This window comes from Clarias gariepinus, chromosome 9 (assembly GCF_024256425.1).
Source record: "Clarias gariepinus isolate MV-2021 ecotype Netherlands chromosome 9, CGAR_prim_01v2, whole genome shotgun sequence".
Classification (NCBI taxonomy): Eukaryota; Metazoa; Chordata; class Actinopteri; order Siluriformes; family Clariidae; genus Clarias; species Clarias gariepinus.
Genome location: NC_071108.1, coordinates 15,075,736 through 15,103,379, shown reverse-complemented (window position 1 = coordinate 15,103,379; position 27,644 = coordinate 15,075,736). Strand labels below are relative to the sequence as shown.

At 36.0% G+C, this 27,644-nt stretch overlaps 1 protein-coding gene across 1 annotated transcript; it reads left to right on the top strand.

Moving 5' to 3' along the window:
- gnai3 (guanine nucleotide binding protein (G protein), alpha inhibiting activity polypeptide 3) lies at positions 1-27,344 on the top strand. The gene is made up of 9 exons (XM_053503828.1): positions 1-674; positions 13,584-13,626; positions 14,157-14,298; positions 14,379-14,536; positions 20,257-20,385; positions 20,468-20,597; positions 21,068-21,221; positions 24,496-24,708; positions 25,749-27,344. Exons 1-8 carry the CDS (start codon positions 557-559, stop codon positions 24,684-24,686), a joined length of 1,065 nt encoding a protein of 354 aa, XP_053359803.1. The 5' UTR covers positions 1-556; the 3' UTR covers positions 24,687-24,708; positions 25,749-27,344.
- The last annotated feature ends 300 nt before the right edge of the window (positions 27,345-27,644 follow it).

Here is a 27,644-nt window from a genome sequence, read left to right as displayed (position 1 = left end):
CAAGGCTGCCACCAACTTTGAGGATTTCCATAGTTACTGCATTTTCCTTTCCTTCGGCGAGTTTTTTCTTTCTTTCTTAAAATACATTTTAAAGTATTTTATAATCTTCTTCTCGTGTTGGTCCTACAGGTCTTGATAGACAGGGGCTTAACCAGTGGTTAATTTATTTTTTTACTCAAAGAAACAACTAAGCTGCTTTTCTTTCTCGGAGATACACACACACACACACGCTGTTTGGTCAGAACACTTGATCTCGCATTGCACTTCTATAAACGAGCTGTGCATGATTTTGCACACCACCACTTTGTTTAGAATTAGTGTATTGTTCAAACGGATTCGTTTATATTTCGCTGGATGGCAATTCGTCTCTTTCCCATGTGAGAATCGGTAGCGCCAACCAACGCCTTTGCTGTGTGTGAGCCGTGAAACCTTATGGTGTAAACACACACGTTCTCACACGCACTCCTACACCAGCAGCCCCGTACCGCTCGTGCGCCATCACTTTCTCTCTCCCCCTCGCGTCGGTTCGGTTGTTTAAACGGCTTTCTGGCTGAAGATGGGCTGCACCCTGAGCGCTGAGGATAAAGCGGCGATAGAAAGGAGCAAAATAATCGATAGGAACCTGCGGGAAGACGGAGAGAAAGCGTCCAGAGAAGTCAAACTGCTGCTGCTGGGTAAGTGTGTGCGTTTGGGCACAGTGAACGCACCATTTATCCGCTTTCTATATCCATCTACACACGCGTGCGCCAGTTCAGTGCGCTTTAAACCCGCCTGAGTTTCTGACTTCAGTCAAGATTTGTAGGCTTGAGAAGGAAGCTTTCGTGGTGTTTCATGTAAATAGTAAGTTACCCAAAAGGACCGCATTGTATTGTGTATTTCCTCTTGGGTTCATGTGAACAGACTGCAGCGGCCTTTAAAAACAAGAAAACAATAAGAAAACTGATTCGATGCTTCTGTTGGTTCCTGGTGGTTAGTAACCGTACACGGCACTGGTTAAAGGGAGATGATGATTTAACATGAGACTGGAACACATCCGATGTATATTCTTTAGCGCAGAGGTTCTGAATTAAAATGTAAGAAGGTCTGGTTAATTAAATTTCCTTAATTTATTCGTGTTAGGTTTCTGAAGTCTATATATGCAGTCTTTAAATCTATGAAAGACAAGTAAAAAATAAGCTATTTTAAAATGTCTATAGCATTTCAATATGTCATTGTTCAGTAACTTTGTTAAACATGTGGACAGTTTAAACTTTGATGGCATTGTATTATTATCAATTACAAACAGCAATCTTCTTAGTTAATGTAAATGAATGTGAAAGGCCTCATTGCTCTGTAATAGCAGGCTCTCAGTTCAGGTATTTTACACGCCCTCACCTCAGACTGCTGTAGATAATTTTGCTCGAACACCCTTTGTTTTTGTCTAATACTGTTTTTTTTTCATGTTACTGCTTTTTATTATTGCAACAGTTTCAGAACAAATAAAACAAACTGGTTTTCAACTTCCTGCAGGAAGACTAAATGTACTTTCATCTTTAAAGTTTTGTTTTTCATAGTCACCACATTCTATATACATACATATAGAACGTTGACTATGAAAAACAAAATAAAACTTATATATATATATATATATATATATATATATATATATAATTTGTTTTTTCTTTTTGGAGTAATCCATTTTGTGTCATGCTTTCGTTTTTTGACTGGCTCTATTGAGTGCAGATAGCTGTGCCTACCTCAAGGGAAAAAAGCGGTATATTACTGGTATGTTAATTATTCTCGTTTATCACAAAATCATCATACTCCAGATAGAATTGTCACTCGGTCTGGGGCCATGGCGGTCTGCCATTTTTGGGATGTAACAGTGACTTTTTAGTACCAGTCTGTGAATTTTTTTCCTTCTTTCTCTCTTTTTTTTTTAACCTGTATACATCAGTTTTGATCTCTACTTTAAGCTGAACTTTTATGTGCTTGCCTCATTTTCGTTACTAAACATAAACCAGGACAAATTTACCAGTAGTGCATCTGCTATAATACCCTTCAAATTTATATTTCATAGGTTATCTTGTCGTTTTTACAATAAACATCACTATAGTGGGGACATATCATAGCGCTACAAGAACTTTTTGGAAAATAAAATAAATCAGTGATTTTGCTGTTAAGTTACCTTAATGTCCTGTATCTACATATACAAGACCTGGATTGCTTTTACTAGTGTATATCTGTACTCTTGCCTCAAGTAATAATCTCATCTAAAAAAAAACTGTCTCAGCTGCACAAAGTCAATATGACTCGTGAACAGTACATCAGTTGCCACGTGCATACAGAAGGCAAGGGTTAATGGCGATTTAATGGACCTATTTTGCTTCTGTGACATTTTACTATTAAACCGGTAATAATATTGTACTTCAGGCTGTCTGTAATGGTGTTTGTGGTTATTTGTTGAGAATTTAATATTTTATTAAGTCAGTATCTGACACTAAATATTTTATCAATCTTTAACTAAATCAATACAGAGTCTGTTTTAAGGGGCACCAATTAATTTTAAAGCTCAATTCCATTTCTCATTAGGAAGTGCGACAGTAGAGATTGGAGAGAAAAAAATCGATTCAGTGATGTATCATAATTCTTTTGTGTGGCAGTTCACGTATCACCATACTGACTCCAAAATAGTTATTTTTAAATAAATTAAAATGTATATATGCTTTCATTTGAGGTGGTAAAACGTTGCAGTTCCTCTATAATCCTACATGTGGTGTGTTCTAAACTGTTCACAAGCCATACAGTTTGTTTAGAATTGTAACAAAAAAACAAACAGATATGGCATTAAGAGATTTTTTAAAATCGTGATACTGAATCACAATACAAATTGAATTGCCACCTAGGTATCGTGATAGGTTGTCCCTGGTGATTACCATTTCTATGTAACAGTATTCTTAATGTTTCTTTTTCAACAGGGTGTTTGGAAGACTTAAAAAGGCCAAATGGACGTTTTCTTTGACTAAAAAAGTGTTTAAGTGAATGAACCTGGTAGTCCTCCTCATGTTATATATAATACCAGGAGGACTACCAGGTTCATAATGTTCACAAATGAATAATATGTGGATAAAATGTCGGTCACCCTCCATCACAGGCTATCATTTGGAAAACCAAGAAGTGGCAGTTGGGTTGGTTTGGCTAAACATTAAGTTTAGAAGAATGAAGATTGAGGTCTTTCTCTTAAATCAAAGTCAAAAGACTGTAAAAGCATCTAAAGTTCATTGTGTGCAGTTTCATTTTAACCATAAGGTTCTGTGCACTTACAGTATACAGTAGGTATGTGTAAGGCTTGCTCTTGTTATACTGAATTTCCAGCCGCATAACATTCAGTATGACTACAAAACAATCCCTGCTATCCGTTATTACCCAAATGAGGATAGGATCCCTGTTGAGTCTGGGTTCTCTTAAAGTGTCTTCCTATTGCCATCTCGAAGAGCTTGCGCATCAGAGACAAACTAATATTTATCATTTAGATGCATTTCGAACTAATTAAAAAAAAATTTAATCTGTAAAATTGTTTTGCGACAGTGACTATTGGTAGAAGTGCTATATAAATAGAATTGAATTGAAATTACTTTTGGATTATGATAATTCAAGTCCAATTTTAGACTAAATCCAAATGTTAAAAATACAATATTTATCAGCTGGGAAAGTAATGAGTATATAGATTCCTGTGCTGAGAACAACTATGTAGCTCTAGATCTTATTCTCTCCTGATAATGTTTCATTATTGTAACCACAACAAAAAAAGGGAAAGTTTTAGATGTGGTGTTTTTTCTTATTTACAATCTACGATAATATTTAAGCCTATATCTATCTGTCTATCTATCTATCTGTCGCTATCTTTTATAAAACCTTTTTTGTCTCCACAAAAATTCTCGCCACTTAAAGTTCTTCATGCAGACTAGTGTTTTTGACACAATCACTCTTCTATTCTATTTCTAATGCATTATCACAATCTTTGTTGCTTTTCTTTCCATGCAAACTACACCTTTAGTTGAGATCAAAAGGGATCCAGAGAGTTCAGCTCTCCGGGGCAAGCTTTTAGCAGTTCTTAAAATTCCATTGCTTCAGATTCCCACCTGGACTGAAAACAGGACATTATGGGCTTTTCTTTCCAGATCCTTCTGCCCTTGTCTAAACTGTGCGGCTTACTGAAGCATGGAAATGCGCTTGGTTTATACTCTGAATGCATGAAGTGGGGTGAGCTATTCAGTGTGCCCAATTCGGCACAGGCTGTTTAGCCCAGTATGCAGTGCATAAAATAAAAGGTTTCACCAAAAGCACAAACATTTATCCTGGGAAATGGAGATTTAGCTGGATGAAGATCAGTTCTGTTGAGGTTGAAGTGAAGGGGTCTGGATTTGGGTGGCATCCCAATAGCACATTAATTCTTTATTTAGCTCTGGTGTGTTCTTTGAATAATGTTAACATTTGCTAATCTTTACTGACAACAGCAGTGAGGTGAAAATCAAAGCAGCAGTCATGTTTGTGCAAAGTAAATGAATCGAAGCTTGGACTGCATTAAATTGTACAACTTTTGGGGGAATGTTTTGTGTGTGTGTGTGTGTGTGCACGCGCACACCGCACAGCTCTCCTGACATCAGCAGTTTGGAGATTGCTGCTGCTCCACTATCACCACTGAACTGGAATCAATCTGCTATTCTCAGTTCGTATGGCTTTGTGTGGCTCCATGCAGCTTTTATGGGGAAAAATAGCAGCCTAAATCCATGATTCCATTCAAAAAAGGTTATTATTGAGGAAAATCTTTAATGTAAACTGAGTGTAGCCCGTGGACGTTTTTTGCTCATGCCAGTCACCAGGCAGCTTAAAAGCTTGTGTCAGGTTCATCCTTAACAATCGCACAGCAGATATAGCTATTGCACTCGGTACATAGCTTTTATTACTCAGTGTGCATGCTTTAACAAAGTCTCAGCAGCACGGGGAGTGAGCACGAACTAGAAAGTTTAGTCAGTGATAATTTACCTGTTTGTACATGTAACCACAAACAATGCTGCCAATTCTCCTTACTTGCGCTACTCACTTGGAATGTAAATAATGCGTGCTCATTAAAACGATATTACAACAATATTCTTAACCTTGTTGTAAATTCTGGTCGTCATAGCCAGATATTTTATTACATCACTTCCTTTTTTGTCATCTAGATTGATCTTTTCCATAATAATATAGTGTAAGGCTGATACAGGCACCTAAAGCACCAATGCATTGCGAAAGGTACTTAAAGACAAAAATGTAATTCAACATATCGCTGGCTGATTACTAACCAAGAAATGAGTGCACCAATTTCTCACTGAATGTTAGCAATAAATTCACCTGTACCATCTGAATGATCAGAAGTTGTTGATTGATTTTGCATAACTGTAGCACTGGCAAAGATTCTGGCTGCAAGGCAAATTGTGCTAAATGAATAAATAAATACAGCGAAGCCTGAGCGTATATTTAGCATTTGTAGAAGGAGCCTCCAGTGTTAGTGCTGTTTAATCGGCAAAGGCAGCACTGTTCATTTTCTCTGGAGTGGGGTAGGTTTTGAGAAGAAAGTTGCAGTTTCTCAGTAACATTATAAGTTGAGATGCATTATCAGCTACAAGAGAGATAATAAAGAAAGGCTGTAGATGATGTAACTGGTTCTCAGTGATAACAGGAGCCAACCTGCTTCCCATGTATTCCACAAGATTAAAAGTAACTATAAATAAGCTTTATTTTTTGCACAGTTATCTTAACTGATGGTCAAAAACATTAACAGTTACCCTCTGTCATTCTCTGTACAGCTTGTCTTGCGAAGATTAGAGATTAGACCAGGGGACTCGGGACACAGGGGCGCACAAGCATACACACACACACACTAGGACGAATTTCGAAACATCAGGTAGCAAACTCTACATGTTTTTGGAATGTAGAAGGAAACCGAAGTACCCAGAGGAAACCCAGCAAGCACGCAGAGAACATGCAAAGACCCGAGGTGGAAATCGAACCCTCATCCCTGTAGGTGGGGTGTTTTATTTTAGCAGCTCTAGCTCAACATTCCAGTGTTTCCCATGCACTGATTTATGTGTGGTGACCCTTCACAGTTTCCACACTGACAAAGAAATTTTTTTTTTTTTAAATACGTTAAATCTTATTCAAGTGCACACAGTGGAACTGGATCGTCATCAAGCAGACTCAATCTGGAGTTCAGAAAGGAATCACAGAGACCTGACTTTTCAAAATTCTGTTAGCATGCATATGAGAATCCTGGCCAGTAAGGATAGCTAAACTTATATTAAACAAAATGATCAATGTTGGCAAAATATTGTATAGTTTCTCATAGTATATGTCTACTAAAAAAGTGTCTGATGTTGCAGAAAATCTATCTTGGAAGAAAAAGCCTTGTGACGCTGAACTCCAGCTGGATATACAGTAGTATGGTGTATGTTGTAACACTGATCAACCCTGAGCCATTTGGTTTACCTTTTCTACAAAGGTCCTAATTTCCCTGAAACATCATCCTTAATCCTTGTTTCTAACGGTTTTGTTTGCATGAGGGTTTCTCATTATCGCTCTGCTTTGTCTAATACAAGTGATAAGTCTGCTATAAACAGGGCTTTTTTTAACACCTGCATTAAACTAAAAAACAAAACATGCAGTAATGTCTCATAATATTGCTTGCCCACAGAAGGCTGTTTAGATTTAACAACAGTAATATGATTAGTGTCTACCTCCGAGGCTGATGGGAGGTTATTGCACTTTCAGGGACGCCGGCTCGAGGCTGTGCATGCTGTTATGATGCACTATAATAAGTCTCAGTAAATCAAACGGAGCTGAAATGCTCAGCTGATCTTTCTAATAGCAGGGATGAGAACCACAATACAAATGCCACCACAGCTCAGCATGTAATTACAGGAGCTGTGCAGCTATTCATACGCCCATGCAAACCATTTACAGATGTTTTATAGAAATCGATGTTCGCTCATTTCCAGTAAGGAAACACTGATGGCTTCAAGGTGTCCTGTGAGCAAGATTTATCTGGATTTATCATCATGAGTGATCACTTATTTCTAATGGAAGATCCGAAGACATTTATTTTTTTTTGGTTGTTGGAGCAGCACATGGCAGCGTAATTATTTTTGATATTTAATCCTTTATGTATATAAGTCACTAGATAAGCTTATTCTAATTCATTGTAATTTTTTCCTAATTGATAATAGAGGTATTTAAAATACTGAGTCCTGCAATTTGAAACGATTTATTATTATTATTATTATTATTATTATTATTATTATGCTCTGACAGCTTAACAGTAGTTGTAGAGGTACACTGTTATTTACCATCTTTTGTTATTTAGAGTTGATTGGTAATATTCATGAGACGATTATTCAAGTTAGTTATTATTATTGATCAGTTGATTTCCAATCGATTATGAAAAATACTAATGAATTTTAATTGTTATAAATTCCTAAAGCACGCCTTGTTACAAGTGTTTTTTTTTTTTTTTTTTGCGCATTCCAACAACTGCTGTGTAGTGGAGACATCCATAAAGTCTGAGAACCTGCCTTCGTTCAATGTGTACATGCGTCTGATAACTGCACATGCTCACAATGCAGGTGTGTGAAATGGTGGACGATGTAGCTCATGGTGAGCTGTTATACATTTTTCCCGATTAAAAGGCTGCTCCCAGATGTTGGTCTACTTTGGTTTTAGGATAAATTATTTCAAATAAACCACCAGTGAAGGAAAATCTTAACATGAAGAGCATGATGTGCAAAATCTGTCACGAGGAGTATGCGTACAGTGGTAAATATTAGCAGGCATACAATGACATTGTGCTTGCGCTTTGACAGCTGTGCCGTGTTTGCCATGGTAATATATTCAGTAATTCTAGGTGATGTACCTATACGGAATGTACTCTGGGTGTAGAAATAGTAAATGGTGTGATTGATTTTCAGAGAACATAGAACATAATGAGTGCGAGAAGCGCTGTACTTTGCAATCGAACCGACTATTAATCAGTCATCCGTTGGTTTATTCAATCAAGTGATCGATATGGAATGGTTACCAACTTTTATTGCTAATTATAGTCAGTCATTCTAAGCTGTAAAAAGTAAAAGTGAATAAATGTTCAGTTTTAGATTTAACTACATACCAGGGCTGTTTAAATTCAGTCTGACGTTTCTGGTGTCCAGCACAGTTTGTAATTCACCAGCACTTAAATGCACTCACTGAACCTGGCAATTAAAGAATTAGTTGAATCAGCTGAGTTCGAGCAGAAGAATCACCACACTGTGCTGGACACCAGCCATAAAGGCTTGGATTTAAACAGCCCAGCTAAACAACTAATAGCCCTGCTTTTTTTTTCTCTTTTTTTTCTTTTTTTTTTTTCAAACTGCTGTATTTTTTTTCTTAATGTTTTTAGCTGAAATATCACACATTGGACATGAAAGTGAGGTGCAAGTAAGGAATGAAACATGGTAGGGAGTTCCTTAATATAATAAAAAAAATAATAAACATTGTAAATGGTTCTTCTTTGGTTGCATATTAATTGTCTGTCACCTTTAAGTGAGAGTTCATCTGAATTATAAGTTTTATAATCATCAATTAAAATAATCGTCCTTAAATTCATCTTTGGACCCATAACTACGTAACTAGTAGTTTAAACATTTAGAAGCAGATACAAATGGCGTTCAAGTCAAACTGGGACTTTTCATTGTGCAGAATAAAAACACCGTTATTTCTCTACATAATCCTGTCACACTAATACATTTATTCCTGCTTTTCATAACTGCTTGGACACCATCAATGTAGAAAGTTTTCCATAGTGTGCCAGCTTTGAGTAATCTCTTAAACCTCCTTCTTTTGTCATGTAACTGTACAGGCAAAAGGGATTTTTCCCTGACTGTAATAATGCTTTTTTTGTACTGTAGGTATATGTGCAGATGCAGGGCTCTACATCTCAAACACAAGAAGTGTGTAGCTCCTATTTCTGCCATGTGATAGGTCCTGATATGGTTCTTTTCCATGACTTGGGTCAAAAATGTTGGCCAGATGCCTTGTGTTTTGGGTTAAACTCTAGGGCTAAATCTAATTCCACAATGAAATAGTTATGGAAAACTTCTACAGTGTAATAAACTAGTCATTGTGGTTTCAGTTCCCTCACTCTCACTCACTCATCTTCTATACTGCTTTATCCTGTATTCAGGGTCGCGTAGAGCTGGAGCCTATCCCAGGTGACTTAGAGCATGAGGCAGGGTACACCATGGACAGGGTGCCAATCCATCGGAATCCATACACACACTCATTGACACACTACGGTCAAATTGGAAACAGCAATTACCCTAACCTGCATATCTTTGGACTGTGGGAGGAAACCGGAGTACCCGGAGAAAACCCACCAATCACGGAGAGAACATGCTGGTTTATATTTCACAAAAACCATAGCCTTTAGGGATTCTTTAATGCATCTTATTTTATATTCTAAATGTTTATATTTAGTTTTAATTTTTTTTAAGTTTAATAATAATAATAATAATAATAATAATAGCAATAATAATAATAATAATAATAATAAATTATTTTGGTCATGAAATGTTTAAACCTTTTTTAAATTGCTGCATACATAAATGAGGCATGACCTTGATATAAATCCATTGGATTTTATATACACTCTTAAATCTTTATATTCTTGCCATGATGGGTCAGCCTGTAGTATTTTGTACAGCAGTGATTCTCATGATTGTCCAGAAAATTCCAAGTGTTTGACATGTTTATGGTACATTATACATTTGGAATAAGTTTTCTCTATTTAGTAAAAAAAAAAAAAAAAAAAAAGTGGTTACCTGTGCTTTGTCACATTGGCAAATCATAGCACATGAAGTAAAAATATGTGAAGAGGAAAATACCAGGTCAGCTTCTGCTCAAGCCGTCTTTGTTAAATACATACAGTATAGTTAATCAATTATAGCTTTAATCGATTATACAGGTTACTTGATCTTTTGTTGGTCAAACAACTGGTTCTATTAATTTTAATAACTGAATTTTTCGGTTCAGAATTCATTCACACTTATATTATTTAGGTTATATTATTTAGACTTTCATATGCCAAAGCCTTTGCAGGAAATACAAACTGTTTGCATCTTCTAAAAAGCACTTGCAAAATACTCTTGTTTATCCTGTACAAGGTCACAAAAAGCATTTCTTACTTTGAGTGTGTGTACACATAGACAACACACAACTTTCTAACTTGCTTCATTTCTAAATGTTTTGATGGTTTTTATATGCAGGAATATGATTATAGTGATGAAAATTGGTAATATTTTTGGGTGGCTGGAATAGATTATCTGCATTTACATTATTTCCTATGGGAAGAAGCACACATATTCTCACACTGGATGTGAAGTCAAACAGAATATAAATATTAACGTGAACATGATTTACTGTCCTGTGTGAGAAAGTTTAGATTAATATATGTATAGTGTGTCTCCTTGTTTCACTGTTTTGTTGTGGTTGCTATGCTGTACATACAAACAGCTTTTTTTTTCTTCTATGTGCTGTTGAGTATAAACACTGGCCAATTGCAAAGCAGGGGACACGACTTGCTCTTCTTCTTTGCTCGAGCCCTTTCTTAAGCAACTCGCAAAATGCTGCATCCAATAAAGCTTAATTTTTAATGTTGAGCTCTTTGGTCACATACACAATCAGCAAGTTTGGCAAAAGAGCGCCTTCATACAAAGAGAGACACTCGAGAGCCGGAATTCTGCTTATTAATTGGAATACTTTAGAATAGTATAATATTTTAATTTTATTTAGTTTTTTGCTACCAGGCAATGTTTATTGGATGCTAACCTATTGTTCGCTATCCCCCTGTCTTTGCATTTTTTTTTTATCTTAAAGTTAATTATAGAAGTGAAATACAGTATAATTAAAAAGCTGTTTGTGTATTTTCCCTCTTCACGTATTTCCAGCTTATGAACCTATGATTCTCTGGCGTGTTACAGAGTACCTGTAAACCATGTGCTTCGTTATTATTCAGAATGGACAGTGTACAGCACATGCCCTAACCAAACACATGAGGAACTCCACTGCCGAGGTGCTTAGTGTCAAAGACAGAACACCAGAGGCCCTAATCGCGGCCGCCGGCTCAGAAAATATATACAGTAGTAAGCATTCTGCTCCAGGTAGCTCCAGATTGCAACCATCTACACGCGTTATTAATTTTATGGTTGAACACCATATTATAAGAGTTAAAAAGAGCTCCTAAGTACCTTTTAAAAGACACCAGCCAAACTACAGTTGAGAATGAGACCACAGAAGTCTGGATCTTTATTATTTTTTTTATCGGAACTCAAAGTTCTGTTTCTGGTTAAAATGATCTCCCTGCCCACTCTCCCAGTCTGCTAAAGTCTATATTATTGCAATCCATAATTTTTTTTTTTCTAGTTTAGAGATGCGTTTATAGGTTCATTCAATCAGAATTTTGACTAAATTAATAAACGTATTCATGAAAAAAGGTAATGCAATTTAAGTAAAATAAACCATAGCCATTTATTTTTGTTATTTAAAACTTTTTTTATACCCTATTTATTTATTTTTGTTCAAAAAATTTAGAGAAACTCAGTATTTTGTCAGTCGAATTGAATCATAATAGGAGTGTATTGTTGAAGCTTTATGAATAATAGTTATCTATAGGCACAGTTGAATCAAAATAATTTCTGCTTTCACCTCCGCAAAGTCTTTTTCCTATATATTCAATTACATTTTTTCTCCGTAAGCTTTGCCTTGTATGAAGGTTTGTGGTCGTGTATGCACCTGGTAATTTATGGGTGTATGGCTTTTATCATGTGCACACGAGTGTGAAAAAAAAATGAAAGACAAATTTTTAAAATGTGTAAATCCTTCAGGAATGTTTATTTGGTTTGGCATATACAGACATTTACACACAGATTTATTAAAAGGTTAATAACTGAGGCCCAATGTCAGGCATTTCTCAACATTGATTTTTCATCTAAAGCTGCGGTCGGAAGAATAACAAAAATTTGCAATTAGTAATTATATTATTGAATTCCTTCTGGAAAGACATTACACTCGTGGCATCATTTTAAGATTAATTTTTATTTTATGTTGTTTTTTTTGTTTTTTTTACTAAATAGCAGTTGCTTTTGCTCAGGATTTGTGTGTACTTGTATACCAGAAATTTAAAACACAAGTAGTATTTGTTGAAGTTACTGTATTACTGTAAAGTTATGTATATAGAGTCCTTCAGTATAGTTTCCCCCTCTTTAATTTATTAAATGTTTTTCTATTATATTACAAATATAACACTCCCTCTGTATGCTTTACTTTAAAGTATGAGTAGCAATAGGGGTGGGCAGGATGATATGACGTCTATAATACTGTACTAAAATTGCAGTGATATACAGTACATTACAACATCTAGATGGCCAGCACAACCGTGCTTTTATCCTAAAAAAACTGTCAAACTGACATTAATAATACTTTTAATGTCCTACACAATCTGGATAAGTTGCTTCTAGTGTTGCATGATATAATAATAATTTTAAAAAACGCATTGCGTTTGACACATTTTGCGATTACGATCTATACTGCACTATTTAATTATTAATGTACCATTATGTTGTAAAATGTATTTATTGATAAATAAAACCACAAATGATCTCATTAAGACAGTGTTTATCACCTTACAATTATATAAAAGGAAAATAAATGCATAAATTATTGACAAACCGTTCATAAATTCCTAACTAAGTTTATATTACTTGTAATAAATTGCAGCTTTTAAAAATTAAATTTTATGAACCTGTGCAGGATTATGATTTTAATTTTTATGCAATTGTGCAGCACTAGTTGCAAACTAATCAGAGATTTGAATTGTTCTAATAATTGTGATCAGTCAATAGTCACACTAGTCTATAAAGTGTTAAGAGAAAAGCTGAATTCAAAAGTTAATGCAGGTAAAATTAATGTTGTTAAATTGTACCCTAAATGACCCTGTTATTTCCCAGTAGATGCTTCGTTTAAAGCATTTATATCTGATAATGGCGGTTCCACAAATAATCGCAGCGTGAAGTTGCTCATGGCGCCGAGGCCTACAGAATGCCAGGGCACCAAGTCAAAAACCTCTGCGCATCCCCAGTTTGCTAAAAGCTTGTTTGTCAGATATATCCCTTCCTCCTCCAGAGAACATGTGAAATTAGTGTTCATAGTGTGTCATTAGAACTGGTTTCTAAAAAGCACCGCTCTATCTCCATCGTATCCTGAGGAACAGCAGGATTCAGAATCCGAACATCACAAGAACCTTTCATGTGCCTGGCATTTAATCTTGGTAAATTGCAAGCAACACCTAAAATAGATCTCCTGCTCCTGCTGGGCTTGTGATGCTGCAAATCAAGCTCAAAGATCATATTCATTCATGGCAGACCTTATCCTGAGCGTGTGATTCAGGCCTCTCGGGATATATTTTTGTTATTTAAGCCAGATTTCCAAAAACTTCTTTGTGATTCTTTTTTTTTTTTTTTTCCCCCTTTCTTTTTCAGGTGCTGGGGAATCGGGGAAGAGCACAATAGTTAAACAAATGAAGTGAGTCTTTTTGTTCATTATTGGACTTGTGTAATGTAGGGATTGAATATTTGCTTCTAACCTATACAAATACATTGAAAGGGTAAGTAGTACATTGAATAGTAACATATCGTAGTTTAAATTGCACTTATAGTGTGGCAAAATAATCAAAATGTAAATTTTTGACCAATTATTGCAGCTTTTTTTTTTTTTTTTTTAATCTTTCAGAGTATATGTTCCAGATGTTTTGACCACCAAAATAAAATCTTAAAATTACTGTAAATCTGCTATTTACAGATTAGTTTAGTCCCATTGCTGCCATCATTTCCTTCTCTCTCTTATCTCTTATATTTTCAGTCCTGTCTGCTTGCAGAAAGATCGTTTATGTTACTCATTATACTGTAAATAGTCATTATATATTCAGTATTATTATAGAGACTTTACATTTACATTGTTGCAACTCTCAGACGTAGATTCACAGTAAGTAAATGGCGACCATATTATAGAGATTAAATCATCATGTAAACAACGTGTAAACAAATTCCTTTTAGGATCATCCATGAAGATGGCTACTCCGAAGAGGAGTGCAAGCAGTACAAGGTGGTGGTGTACAGCAACACGATCCAGTCAATCATTGCCATCATCAGGGCTATGGGCCGCTTAAAGATTGACTTTGGTGACCCAACAAGAGCTGTGAGTCTCTTGTTTACTCAAATAAAAAAATGTTGTTGATGCAGGGTGTATTGCATTTTGACATTGTGTTTGGTCTCCAGGACGACGCCCGGCAGTTGTTTGTGCTGGCTGGGACAGCGGAGGAAGGGGTCATGACCCCTGAGTTGGCTGGGGTTATCCGAAGACTGTGGAGGGATAACGGAGTTCAGAGCTGCTTTGCCAGATCACGAGAGTATCAACTGAACGACTCAGCCTCCTAGTAAGAGCACATTTTTAAAGGCAGAAAAAGGAAAAGCACTGCTGTTATCAGATATACAGTATGAATGAGTCGGTTTCTTATCCTACTATCTTAAAGAGCAATGATATTCAAGATATACAAACTATGAAATGGGCTACTGTAGCTGCATAAAATTACTAACATGACTGTGTTAACTTTTAATACCAAACATCTAGTGATTCATTCATGGCTGTAATTAAGACACATCACTGTTTGTGTTTTGTTTGACGGTAAAGATTCACATTACCACTTCAGAAGCTATAAACATCTGTTTTGCACCTGAAGCTAAGAATAAATACATACTTCTCTCCAGTCACTTTGGGTAAAAAAGAAAAAAAAAGGCCTTCACTTCACGGTCCATTAGACCGTGGAAGTAAAAGTAAAAAAATGATCAAGTCTGTGAATGCATGTGTTGTCAGCGAGCTGTCTTTACATACATGCATATAATTGGCCACAGCACAGAATCTGCTACAGAAACCAAAAAGAATCATGTTTAGAAAATATAGGTCCTTCCTGCTGTAGTATATTTCCAAGTGTTTTTCGTCATGTGAAATACTTATCATAAAGCAAGAAGCTACTGATTACTTATAAACTTAGCAGACAATAATAATAATAATAATAGTAAGTTGCATCTAACATAGTAACAGTTGATTTGGGGATTTGTTGTTATTTTTTTAGAACAGCAGCAGACAGAACAGGAAGTCTCAAAATTTATTCTCTTGAGACCCTAATGTCCTCATGAGGACATGACATTTTCTCCCAACTACATTGGGATATATACAAAAATAAATAGAATAAATATAAATTGTACTATGCTCATATGACGATTGGTTATAATTCTTTTTTTAAAAAAGTATAAAACTAATACTAATTTATTGCAGCAAATTGTACATGTACTGCCTCCAAGTCCTCCAGTGTGCAAGGCTTTATCCCGTACACCTGCTCCTTTGCGTAGCCCCACAGGATCTGGATTTCTTGGAGGCCGTTCATGAGGTCCGTGTCATTCCAGCCAATGACCTGGAAAATGCTGAAGGACACACTGGAGGACTTGGAGGCATGGATTCAGGAGGTTCTCAGCAAAAACCCTAATGATGTCCTTCAAAACACTGTGCATTCCATCCCCAGCTATTTGAGGAAACTGGTTGATGCCAACGTTAAAATTAATAAAGTTCAATTTGATTCAATGTGGACTGTATTACCAATTTTTTATGGCCAAAAAATTTCACCCTGTTAGTATATACAATATAAAATTTGTTTTGGGGAAGCATATTTTCATATTGAAGTATATAATACGTATATTATACTTATATTATAAATATAATGTGTGTGTGAGTTTTAGTGTGTGTATGAAACACACACTAAAACTGCTTTATTGGGATTCTTTTCGAAGGTAAAGTGCAGGGTAATTTGTTTTATTTTTACTTTACATTTTTTACAAAATTTTTATATGCATATTTTTGGGTTGTGGAACAAGTCATTATCAAGTTGTATCAGTTATTTTTTATGGGGGAATTTCTTTGATATATGAGTGGTTTTGATGTACAAGCACGCTTCCTGAACGAATCATGCTTGCAACCCAAGTGTATATATAAAGTATATATTTTCATATTTAAGTAAAAATATGTCAGCATTATTTAGATTCATTATTTAGGCATGTTGTGTTAATAGTGGACTTGCTGTAGTTAATAACTGGCTTTCTATTAAATTAGAAGTGCTGCAATGTGGTTTTATTTAAAATCACAGCCATATCATGGCTTCCTATCTTAAAGGAAAAAATGTCAGTTTGCAAGACTTGGTGAAACTTAAGTGGTTTTGCTTGGCTTTATAAGAGATGATCACTTACTGGTGAGAGGGGATTTCACTGCCGAGGATCTGGAATAAGAATCTGGATAATTTTACTTTACTTGTCGAGACTCGCTTCTGTAGTAAGCAGTTCCTTGCATTGTCTGGGGCAAGCTCTGTCTTGCTTCTCTGATTCCTGAGTGAATGCTCCTGAATGAATTTTTAGGCCCATGAGAATCCAGCTAACTCCTGTGAGCTTTCCAAGCTGCATTTCAGGCCTGTTCTTCTTCGATTTTCACTGTGTGACTCACCCCGTTTGTTTTTCTGGTTTGAAGATTCCAGTAGTTTCCAATGATAATAATTAGAGGAGATCAGGTCTAACCACCAACTACATTTATTTATTTATATTTCCAAGTCAAGTTAATGTCAGAAATGTTTTTGAAAGTGTATTGTAAAAGCAGCTGTTTTACCCGGCACATTCTTTACTCTGGCATTGTATCAGCAGCGCTTTGGTTTGTGGTGACGGTGAAATGAGGTGATATGAACTCATCGCCCAAACTCAGGCAGTCACTTCTGTTTTACATATCAGATTGAGAAAATTTAGATTTGAGCTTATAGTTTTGTATAAATGTATGCGGGCAAGTCTGTATTTTTATTTTTTTTGTTTGTTTTTATATGTTATCTTGAGTACTGAGTAATACATTTTTATCAAAGGAAAATTCAAGGTCTCTTTTCTGTCTAGTAAAGCACTGGACAGAACTCCTGTGTATATGCTGAGCACACACATTGACACTTCTGTCAGCTGATGTCTTATACAGTGAAACCTTGGATTGCGATGTAACGCAGTTGTTCCGCAAGACAAGCAAAGATTTTTTTATAAATTTTGACTTGGAACTTGAGCAAGTCTTGGTTTATGAGTACTGAGTATCATGTATTACGCATGCGCTTCTTGTTTTGACGCCAAGCGTCACATGATCACAACTGAGCCAACGGTTGGGTAATCGTCACTCCTGCTGGGTCTTAGAACGCGTCTCTTACTGGTATAATCAACATCTGTGCACGTTTGTACTGTTTATGTAACCACGAGTGTGCACGTAAAACATATTTTATTTTGTGTCTGTATGCGTGTGTACAGTGCACGTGTAAAGCAAAAGCAAGCATCATTAGAGAGGTCATTGGGCACCGTGCCCCACACACACGCACGCACGCGCGCACACACACACACACACACACAGACCCCTTCTACTTTCACATTCACAGACACTCACAGACATACACACTCTTTCTCTCTGCTCTACACAGAAACACTGCTCTTAAACACGATTCTTTTCAAAGGTAAAGTGCAGGTTAATTTGTTTTATTTTTACTTTACAGCAGTGATTCCATTAGTGTATCGCTCAATGGAGTCATTAGAGAGATTTCTTGTTTATTTCTCCCATAAAACAGTGTTTCCGTTGTGTGCGTGCATGTGTGAAAAGAGTGGAGAAAGGGTAATTGTGTAAGACGAGAAGTGGGAGAGGTTAACTTTGTTAACTTTGGATTCACACACACATACACAGCGCCTGCGCACACAAACGGAAACACTTATCTGTCAGGATTAATTTTTACTTTTTTTTATCGGTAAAATGCAGCTTAATTAGTTTTATTTTTACTTAATATTTTGTGTTACTTATTTTCAAGCATTTATTTTTTTGGTCTGTGGAACGAATAATTGTAGTTTTTCATTATTCCTTATTGGAAAATTCGATTTGGTTTCCAAGTGTTTTACGAGTTATGTTCGTAATCCAAGGTTCCACTGTTGTAATAATTAAAAATAATTAATAATAATAATAGTAGTAGTAGTAACAGTAGTAATAGTAGCAGTAGTAATATTATTGTTTTTGTTGCTGTTTATTACGTTTTTTTACCAATATAGACTACCATCTTAAGTATAGTTGAGTATAACATTTATATTTGGGTATAATGATACTTGTACGTGTTGTAAATTCACAAATGTGAAAACGCTGATGGATAGAAAAAGTGAGGGTAAGCCTTAGACCTTATAGCAGATGAAATTTAAGGTATTTAACCATTTCATTGATAAGTCCAATACAAGACCTTTGTTCAAATTTATTCAGCACCATTTTTTAGTGTGTATGGGTTGACTCGATTAAATACAAATACATTATCAGTCTTGTGTGTGTTTAATTGTGAGAGTATGGGGTAAGACTTAGACATTTAACAGTAGAATGGAAATGAAAGTGATTTTTGGATTTGTATTTGAGCTGGATTTTTTATACCACATGGCCTTGTATAGTCTAGCTTTTCATGTCTGGAAAGATGTGTTTTGTCCCAAATCGCCAAAGTTATGTACAGTGGTTTTTGCCTGAGAGAATATGTGAGTAAATATAAAATTGGATTTCCGCAAGCATTTTGAAAAGAGTACACTACTAGGTGACTTGTGGTAGTTGTTTGAGGTTGTTTGATGGTTGTGCAAGAGCTCCAACAGGCCTTAGCATGAGCAATGGAATTCTTCTGGTCCTTATCTTCCAGCCATGCTGCAGATTTTTGGCTATACTGTAACAGATTTCAAAGTAAGCATTCATAATCACAGGTGAACCAGCCTAGTCGCCTGAAACAAGCATCTTTTGTGTCTGGGACTTTAGTTTTTATTCAGGTGCCCACTAGATGAGTAAGTAAAACTACCAAAATATTAACTATTGACAAATAAAATCTTTAATTCGGCATGTAAAGGTTGTATTTTTTTTGTTGTTGTCATATTTGTATTTATATTTCCGGGATATGACACCTCAGTGTTGCAACTATTGACCTTCTGTAGTCACAACAGCATAAGGCTGAAATACTGTTAACAGACATGAGTCCTCTGGGTATATTCGGTGGTTACGTTCAGGGTGTATTTCAGAGCCAAAAAAATTACATAGATCTTAATTGATGATTAACTGATTTACCAACAAGTTTATTTGATGCTTTGTCACACGGATAAAAGAGAAGCTTTTCTTTTCTACTAATTGTTTTCATATTCATCATGTTTTGTTGGTATCTTTTTTAAAGGAGGGGGGAAAGTGTAAAAATAATTGAAGAAAGTAATAAGGATATTAATTTGCAAATGTTTGATTTGTTATCAGAACATGATTAACAGTTATCTCAGATGGTGTATAAATATGTGATTGCACTTTGGTGGTGTTTAGTGGTGTTGGCAGTTCTAGTGTTGCAAATAAGAAGAGACTGAGAAATATGCTGTTCTTTATGCTTCATAAAATGATGTGCAGATAATGTTAACTAATACTGACATTTCAAGCTTTCTAATTAATAGCTAAATGCTCTGGGGTTAAATCCCAATTAGCATAAAATGGAAAGCTAGTGAACTGTGTACAATCCCTGTGTACAGGGTGTACAATCCCTCATTCCACACACCAGGTAGTGCCCTTAGTCAGGGTTTCGAGAAGGAAATTGGGAGTCAACCTTGTGTTAGAGGCTAGTTAATTTTTAGCTCACATTAGCCATGAGCAGGACAACATGGATGTTTCAAAGGCAATTTGGAAAAAGAAACAGTGTTGTTTAAGACGATGTATCATTATCAGATGTGTTTTTTTGCTGAAAGTGTTTTTGTGGTGGGTTTTGGCACTAGCCAGTAAGGAAATAAATAGCTATAAATGCATTAGGTTCTATTAAACTTTTATAAAGTTTCTAGCTAACTGTCTCATCTTTACATTGTTACCTAGCATTTTTTAAACCTATGCTGTTTTCAGGCAACTGAAAACACAGGACATGCCGCATGGGGTAGCTAATTAATGAATAACTTATCCATCCTTGATGATGATGATATAATTGCAGCTGTGTGTTGCTGAAAGTCTACATGTAATGGAAGCCTAAGTTTATATTTTGAATAAACATTCCTGCTATGTCTCTGTCTGTCGTAGTTATCTGAATGATCTGGAGAGGATATCCCAACAGGGCTACATGCCCACACAACAAGATGTGCTGAGGACTCGAGTAAAGACCACAGGCATTGTGGAAACTCACTTTACCTTTAAAGAGCTCTACTTCAAGTTAGTTGATCTTTTCACACAAATAATAACCCTTTTTACGACTCGGACCTCTTGGTAACTGATATTCATTATGTGTGTGCAGGATGTTTGATGTGGGAGGCCAGCGCTCAGAGCGAAAGAAATGGATTCACTGTTTTGAGGGTGTCACGGCTATCATCTTCTGCGTAGCACTGAGTGATTATGACTTAGTGCTGGCCGAGGATGAGGAGATGGTGCGCTTGCTACTTTCTGTCCTTGTTATAAACATAAAAAAAAAACATGTAGCAACATGTAGAAAATACATATACACATAATATAAGATATTTACTTGTCTAAGTAAGTCTAATTATAACTTTGCATATGATTTTAACTTTTAAAATAAAAACTCCACTCCATGAGAGTCGATTGATCCCTAATGCAGAAATTAAAACGGTTGTGGGAACTAAATCTAGCTCAGTCTTGCACACATGAACTCCTTTATGTTAATATGCTCCCTGTGTGGATCATTTACATATTATACTATTGTTGCAATAAATAATTGGTCTCTTGAAGATTTGTCAGTAAGCATTATACCCCCTATTTATTTTCCAGGAAGAAATCGGTCATCGTTTAAATGACAAATAGCACAATTATAAATTTTGCAAGAATTTCATGTAGGACTTCTTGTCTCAAGTTGCGCAATATCCTGTGTTTGTGTTCACAGAACCGTATGCATGAGAGCATGAAGCTGTTTGATAGCATCTGCAACAACAAGTGGTTCACCGACACCTCCATCATACTTTTTCTTAATAAGAAGGACCTGTTTGAGGAGAAGATCAAGAAGAGTCCTCTTACTATCTGTTACCCCGAATACTCGGGTAAGAAGAGACATCTAAATCATCTGTGGCTTGTGGGGAGCTGTTTTTCAAATTATTGTATGAATTTTTTTTACAGATTTTACCAAAATAAAATACAACCACCTGTAGGTAATAAAGCCAAGCTGCAATTAAATAAAAAATGACTGGGGTGCTATGGTAAGAAAATGATAGACGACAGTTAATTGTTTTCCAATTCTGTGTTTTGCTCTCCTAAAGCACTACTCCGATAAATTATTTATAAAAAAAATTAAATAATTTATAGGTTCTCAGTAGTTCTCATTATGGTCACTTCACATAGCTGACTCTCATTCTTTGTCTTTAAGACGATAAGGGAAAAAATTAAACTTGTCAAAAAATAATCAAGGTCACAAAGTTCTCCTTCCTGAAGTCTCTTCCAAGTGAGGGAGATACCAGACAAAATTGTAAATAAATGATTGTGTACAGAAAGAAATTATTTGTTAGATAGCAGCTTATTACTAGTCGGGTGGCATGGTGGCGTAGTGATTGGCACTGTAGCTTCACACCTCCAGGGATGAGAGTTCAATTCCAGCCTCGGGTCTGTGTGTGGAGTTTGCATGTTCTCCCCCATATTTGGTCAGTTTTCTCCGGGTTCTTAGGTTTTCACAGTTAATTGGCCTAAATAGTTCTTAAATTGCCGTTTGTGTGTGTGTGTGTGTGCCCTGTAAAGGATTTGCACCCCGTCCAGGGTGTAGCCCACCTCATGCCCAACCTCTTCTGCGGTAAGCTCCAGGCCCCCGCAACCCTGTACAAGATAAGCAGTATAGAAGATGAATAAGTTAATATTCTAAATAGTTTGCCACACAAGCCTCTGTGAATGAGAAATTGCTATATAAATAATGACTTACAGTATGCGCCAAAATATACTGAAATAAAAAGACAAATAATATTCCCTTGTCATTTGTGAGTTAATTTTTTTTGAAAGAAACTAACATACATTTATTCAATTCAATTGTATTTTTATTGCGCTTTTAACAATGGTCGTTGTTTCAGAGCGGCTTCATAAAATGAAAAGAAAATTTATGGAAGTGTGTATGAGTGAGGGGAAAAAAATGGGTTTAGATAGTAATGAGATTGTGAGATAGTCCCTAATGACCAAGCTGAGGGCGACGGTGGGAAGGAAAAACTCCCTGAGATGCCAATAGAAAGAAACCTTGAGAAATTATATAATGACATCATGTGTTAGGCTGCGGACGTTCAGTATAACAAAAGGTGTTTTGGTTATCATGGAGTCCAGTTCAGCGCAGGGATGAGGCAGCAGGTGCAGGGGACACAGGGGTGGGGGGAGTACAGACCCCCTGTTATCCCCTTGTTATCTGGATCACTAGAAGCCTATTCCAAAGCTTAGGAGCTAAATATAAGAACGCTCTACCCCCTTTTATAGATTTTGATGTTCCGGGAACTACCAGAAGTTCTGAGTTTTGCGATCTTAAGGAGCGTAGTGGATTGTAATGTGTCAGAAGACTGGCTAGATATGTGGGAGCTAAACCATTTAGAGCCTTGTATGTATGTAATGCTAGTTTGTAATTAATTCTAAACTGAACAGGTAGCCAGTGCAGGGATAATAATATTGGGGTTATTTGATCGTATTTTCTTGATCTAATGAGAACACTGGCGGCTGCATTTTGGACTAACTGTAGCTTGTTTATTGAGGATGCAGGACAACCACCTAGTAATGCATTACAGTTGTCAAGTCTGGAGGTCATGAATGCATGAAGCAGTTTTTCAGCATCAGATATGGATAGAATGTTCCTAAGCTTGGCAATATTTCTAAGGCGGAAAAAGGCTGTTTTTGTAATATTGGAAATATTTACTGTGTTTATTAACAACAGAATGCACGGTTTAGACAGTGTTTATATCATTAACGTAGATTCTCAACATGGCTTCCAGACACAAAGGTTGCTGCAGATTCCTAAAAAAGGAGACGTTTTGCTCGCATAATGCAGGTACAGTTCTTGGCGGATCTTCACAGTTGAACACACTCTTTTTTAACATTCCCCCCCAGTAGGCATCAGATGGTGTAAGATCAGGGGAATGGAATGGGCATGCGAAGGAATTGTTCTGCCACCTGTTTTTAAACTCTGCCCCTATTTACAACCACTTCCGTATAAGCAGAAGTAACACTCAACTGGTGATTTTCCTCTATCAAGAGACCCATTTTCAACAACAAATGCACAACACAACTTCCTTTTCACTACTGGGAACACGTGTGTTTGGAGCTATAAGCCGACGACAAGTTCATATGCATGTCCGAGATGCTGAGTTTGGGTTCTGTATTGTTGGCACAATCACACACTCTGGCCAATCAGATTTGAGAATTTTTAAAAGCACTGTGGTGTACTGGTGTGCGGTATTGATTTGCAGAGGAGATTATATCAAAATAAACAGGAACCATTTCTAAATTCTTAGAAGGCTCTAATAAGGTTTTCCTACTACATGTAATTTATTTAATTTTAGAGCATTTAGAGTTTAGCCGTTACTGTTTTTTCCAGATATTAATTTAATCTTTGGTTACTATAAACTTTAAACTGTAGACATTCTCCAGTATGACTAGTTTACTGTATGTGCCAGATAAGCACAGCTAGTGGAACTGCATAACAGTGTGCATTACAGATCAAAGGTTTGCCATCTACGCAACAATTACTAAAATCAAAGAAATAGTTTAAAGCTTAATAAATTTAATTAAAACAAAAGGTGGCTGGCTACCCATGGTACTGTTTAAACAGTGGATGTCATTCAGTGGTACCAGGGCTTTCACTGTGCTGTGGAAAAATAACTGCATCTGCTATTCATCATCCTCATCCTAGAATAGAAGTGTGTAAGGAAGACGGTTTAACTTTTCACTTCATCTTTGTAAACATCAAAGATTTATTTAATGTGGTTTATTAAATGTCTTGAATGCATTTGTAAATACACTTTTAAGTCTGTTAAGAGTGACATAATTCAGATTGTGTACTAGCCTTAGAAAATATTTGCCTGTGCAAACTAACCATATTTAAGATATATGTTTTATTGTTTCAATTATTAGTTTCACTTATCAAAGGAGTTATGATTGGAATAGAAGTTCTAGAGATACTCAAGGAAAGAAGCTAAAACATGATCCAGCAGTGTTCTTTATAATTAACAAATCTGACTAATATGAGATTTTAGTCGCTGTAAATATTTCATGTCATTACTCATTGAACCCATTTGCATGATTTCACTTTGTCTCTCTCACCGTGACACTGACTGTGAGCTCCTGGGAATACTTTTTCAGGTTCTAACACGTACGAAGAGGCCGCAGCTTTCATCCAGTGTCAGTTTGAGGATCTAAACAGACGAAAGGATACCAAGGAGGTATACACCCACTTTACCTGTGCCACCGATACCAAGAACGTGCAGTTCGTCTTTGATGCAGTCACTGATGTCATCATCAAGAACAACCTGATCGAGTGTGGACTCTACTGAAGGAGCATGTTTCATTGCCAAGGTAGGCTCAACAGTAAGCTTAAACGGGTAATGTCCCCTTTTTAATGTACCCAAATTTATAATGTAAAAAAGCACTTCTTTTTATGCTACCACAAATAATAGTGAAATAGTCAGTGAGAGGTTTTTAATCCCTTGTCTGCCCCAAGGAACTTGAAACCATCCTTCCTTCTCATGTGGACACTCGAACCAACCCCAAGCTTCCTCAAACACTGTTTGACAAACTCCCACTTTCAGACAAAGCAGATAATAAAAATAAAAGGAAGAAGTAAAGTTTTCAGTTTTCAGCTTGATCATCTATGACCAATGATTGGTCGATCAGTGCTGAATTTGTCAGTCAAATTTACAGGCTCCCAAGTGGCACAAGAGAAAAATGCTTCCATATCATATGTTTGAATCCCAGCTGAATGTGGAAAGCAGATTGGTCATGCTCTTATGGAGGAGTTTTAATATTAGTTTGATTGAGAGAGGTCTATAAACTTCTGCAGTTCTGAAGAAAATTTAAGTTATTTAAAGATCCATGTAACGTATGGGTAAATTTTACTTTAAAGAAAAGTTACAAAAGAAACTTATCCGGTCCTGCCCCTCTCATGCAGACACTTTTAACCAATCCTGAGAGTAAAAACCACCCATCTGTGTGAGAGTAAAAACCACTCTCCCGACAGCGAGACTAAAAAACTCTCTTCTGTCTGTGTAAAAGTAAACCCTCTTATCCTGAATGTGTGTCTGACATCCAGCTCGATTTTTTTTTTTTTCATTTTATTTTTCTTTTTTTTTCTTTTTTTTCTTGCGGTAGTTCCAACATTAAATGAGTTTGTATTATATGATGAATTGTTGCACTTTTAAACTCGCATGTATATTTGCTTCAATATACTTTATTGCAGCACATGAAAAATCCTCTAAAAATCAGTTCATCAAACACTGTCTGTAGTTTTAGTATAGCTCTGACAGCCCTGTTGGGACTATACATCTCTACAAGGATATAGAGCTCATCACAGAATTTAAATGACTCTCTTCTGTCCTCATTTCTGTCACTCATTGTAGTGGGACTAACGAGTAACACCTCATGGGATGGATCACATTGTCACTGCCTGTAGTGGATTCCAGTCAGTGGGGGGAAAATGACAAGACACACAGTGCTGCTACCACACTGCGCATACTCCGTAGTTCTTACTGTGCATTTTGGAGAAACTCTAAACTTCTTTATTGGTGGTATTATTTTACTTCTGTCTTTACTTCTCAGACATATTTGAGAGAGGTCAAGATAGATGAATGTTTCCTGTCCATGTTGAAACTACAGTTGTTTCAAGTTGCTGTATGATTGATTGGTAATTCTTTTGGCTGTTACAGAAAATAACTTAGTTCTATGCACACAACAGAATCCTAAAAGGTTGAGATGCATCTTGCCAAAAGAGGAGTTTCTGCCTGTTATCCGCTACATAACTGTGATTTTCTTAGGCAAGCAGATTTTTTTCCTAGCCCCTCATTAGGTTTGTAGGTAAGTTATTGGCATTCAAATTCTTTTGAGTGCTGTATCTTTCACATGACCATGGTTTAGTGAAAACGAGACAATAAAAGTGTTCAAATAAGTAGAACACTTTCAGTCAATTTATCTGTAGCTGGTTAGTTTTCAAATCATAAATTTGACATAGATTGTAGTTGGTTCATAACTAAAACAGAAAAGTACATGGTACAGTAGCTAAATACTTCAGCCTATTACTTCTTTCTTTATTTTTTACTGTAACCATTACATAACTTTTTTTTTTTCTCATAACACTTGTGTATGATTATTATTGATTTAAAACTCATGACTGCATGCTAATGGAACTAATGGGTCAAGAACACTTTTGTAACAAATGTTGTAAAAATTGTGACATTCCTGCATGGAAGCTGAACTTACATTCACTGCTTGGTATGTTGAAGATTTCATTGCTGGAACTTAAAAAAAGAAAAAGTAGATGTGCTTTAATCTTTGGCAGGTATACTTCAATTGTGTAAATATACATGTTTATTTTTACATAAATCTTTAACAGTTTTTTTTTTAATAAATGCTCATTTACAAAAAAATATCCAAGTGTCTGAAATCTACAGTGTTGATCTTTACTTTTAATAGTGACAAAAAAAAAAACACTTGTCAGGTTGGTCTGATTTAGGTCACACATTTCTACTTTTTATTTGCATAATGAAACATATGGAAATGGTAAACCTTTGAATTAGTTTTAACTGGTAACCTACGGCTAAGGTCTATAATTTTATTGTAGCCCAGACTGTAAAGTGTATAATACTTGTTAAGATCTTATTATTAAGGGCTGTTGGATGTACTATGTTAATCCTGTGGATTTCTCTTTTATAAAAGAAAGTGACATCATTGTGGCCTACTTGGTAATTTGTACTGGTTTAATTGTCTAACATGTTTCATGTTACCTGGTTAGGTTTGACTTTTGAATTTTACACAGTGTTATGCAGTGTATAAAATTATTACTATTCATATCCAGCAACGTCTCATTTTACAGGTCAATTTATGCCTCTTCTTCTTGTATAACTTTTTTGTTTCCTGCTTGAAGACAGTTTAAAACATTTTTTTTGTCTTCTGTTTTCTGTACTGGGTCACTAAAACCTATTAAAACACACCCAAACTGAATCTTAAACTTGTTTCAAGATGTGTTTACTTCGTTAACAAGATATTTATAATTGGCCTCCATTGCATATGCCTGGTCTATGTTACTGCTTAAACTATGGAAGTACATGAGTTTTCCACATGCCAGGTGCGTAACCTACCACTGAGCTGCCAATGCGCCTTACTACAAATATAATAAAGTATTCTAGTTATTTATTTCTATCACTAACCCTCTTTCCTCGAGCAACAGTGAATGGGGAAAAAAATGCCTGTCTTCATGATCAAAAGAAAGGGAAAAACCATTGTGCCTCATATGCCCTTAA

Excerpts from the sequence above, each read along its gene's own strand:
- gnai3 (XM_053503828.1), top strand. The coding sequence starts at position 557 with ATGGGCTGCACCCTGAGCGCTGAGGATAAAGCGGCGATAGAAAGGAGC. Across the intron at positions 14,299-14,378 it reads TTGGTGACCCAACAAGAGCT|GACGACGCCCGGCAGTTGTT; the intron begins GTGAGTCTCTTG and ends TTTGGTCTCCAG. Across the intron at positions 21,222-24,495 it reads CTGTTACCCCGAATACTCGG|GTTCTAACACGTACGAAGAG; the intron begins GTAAGAAGAGAC and ends ATACTTTTTCAG.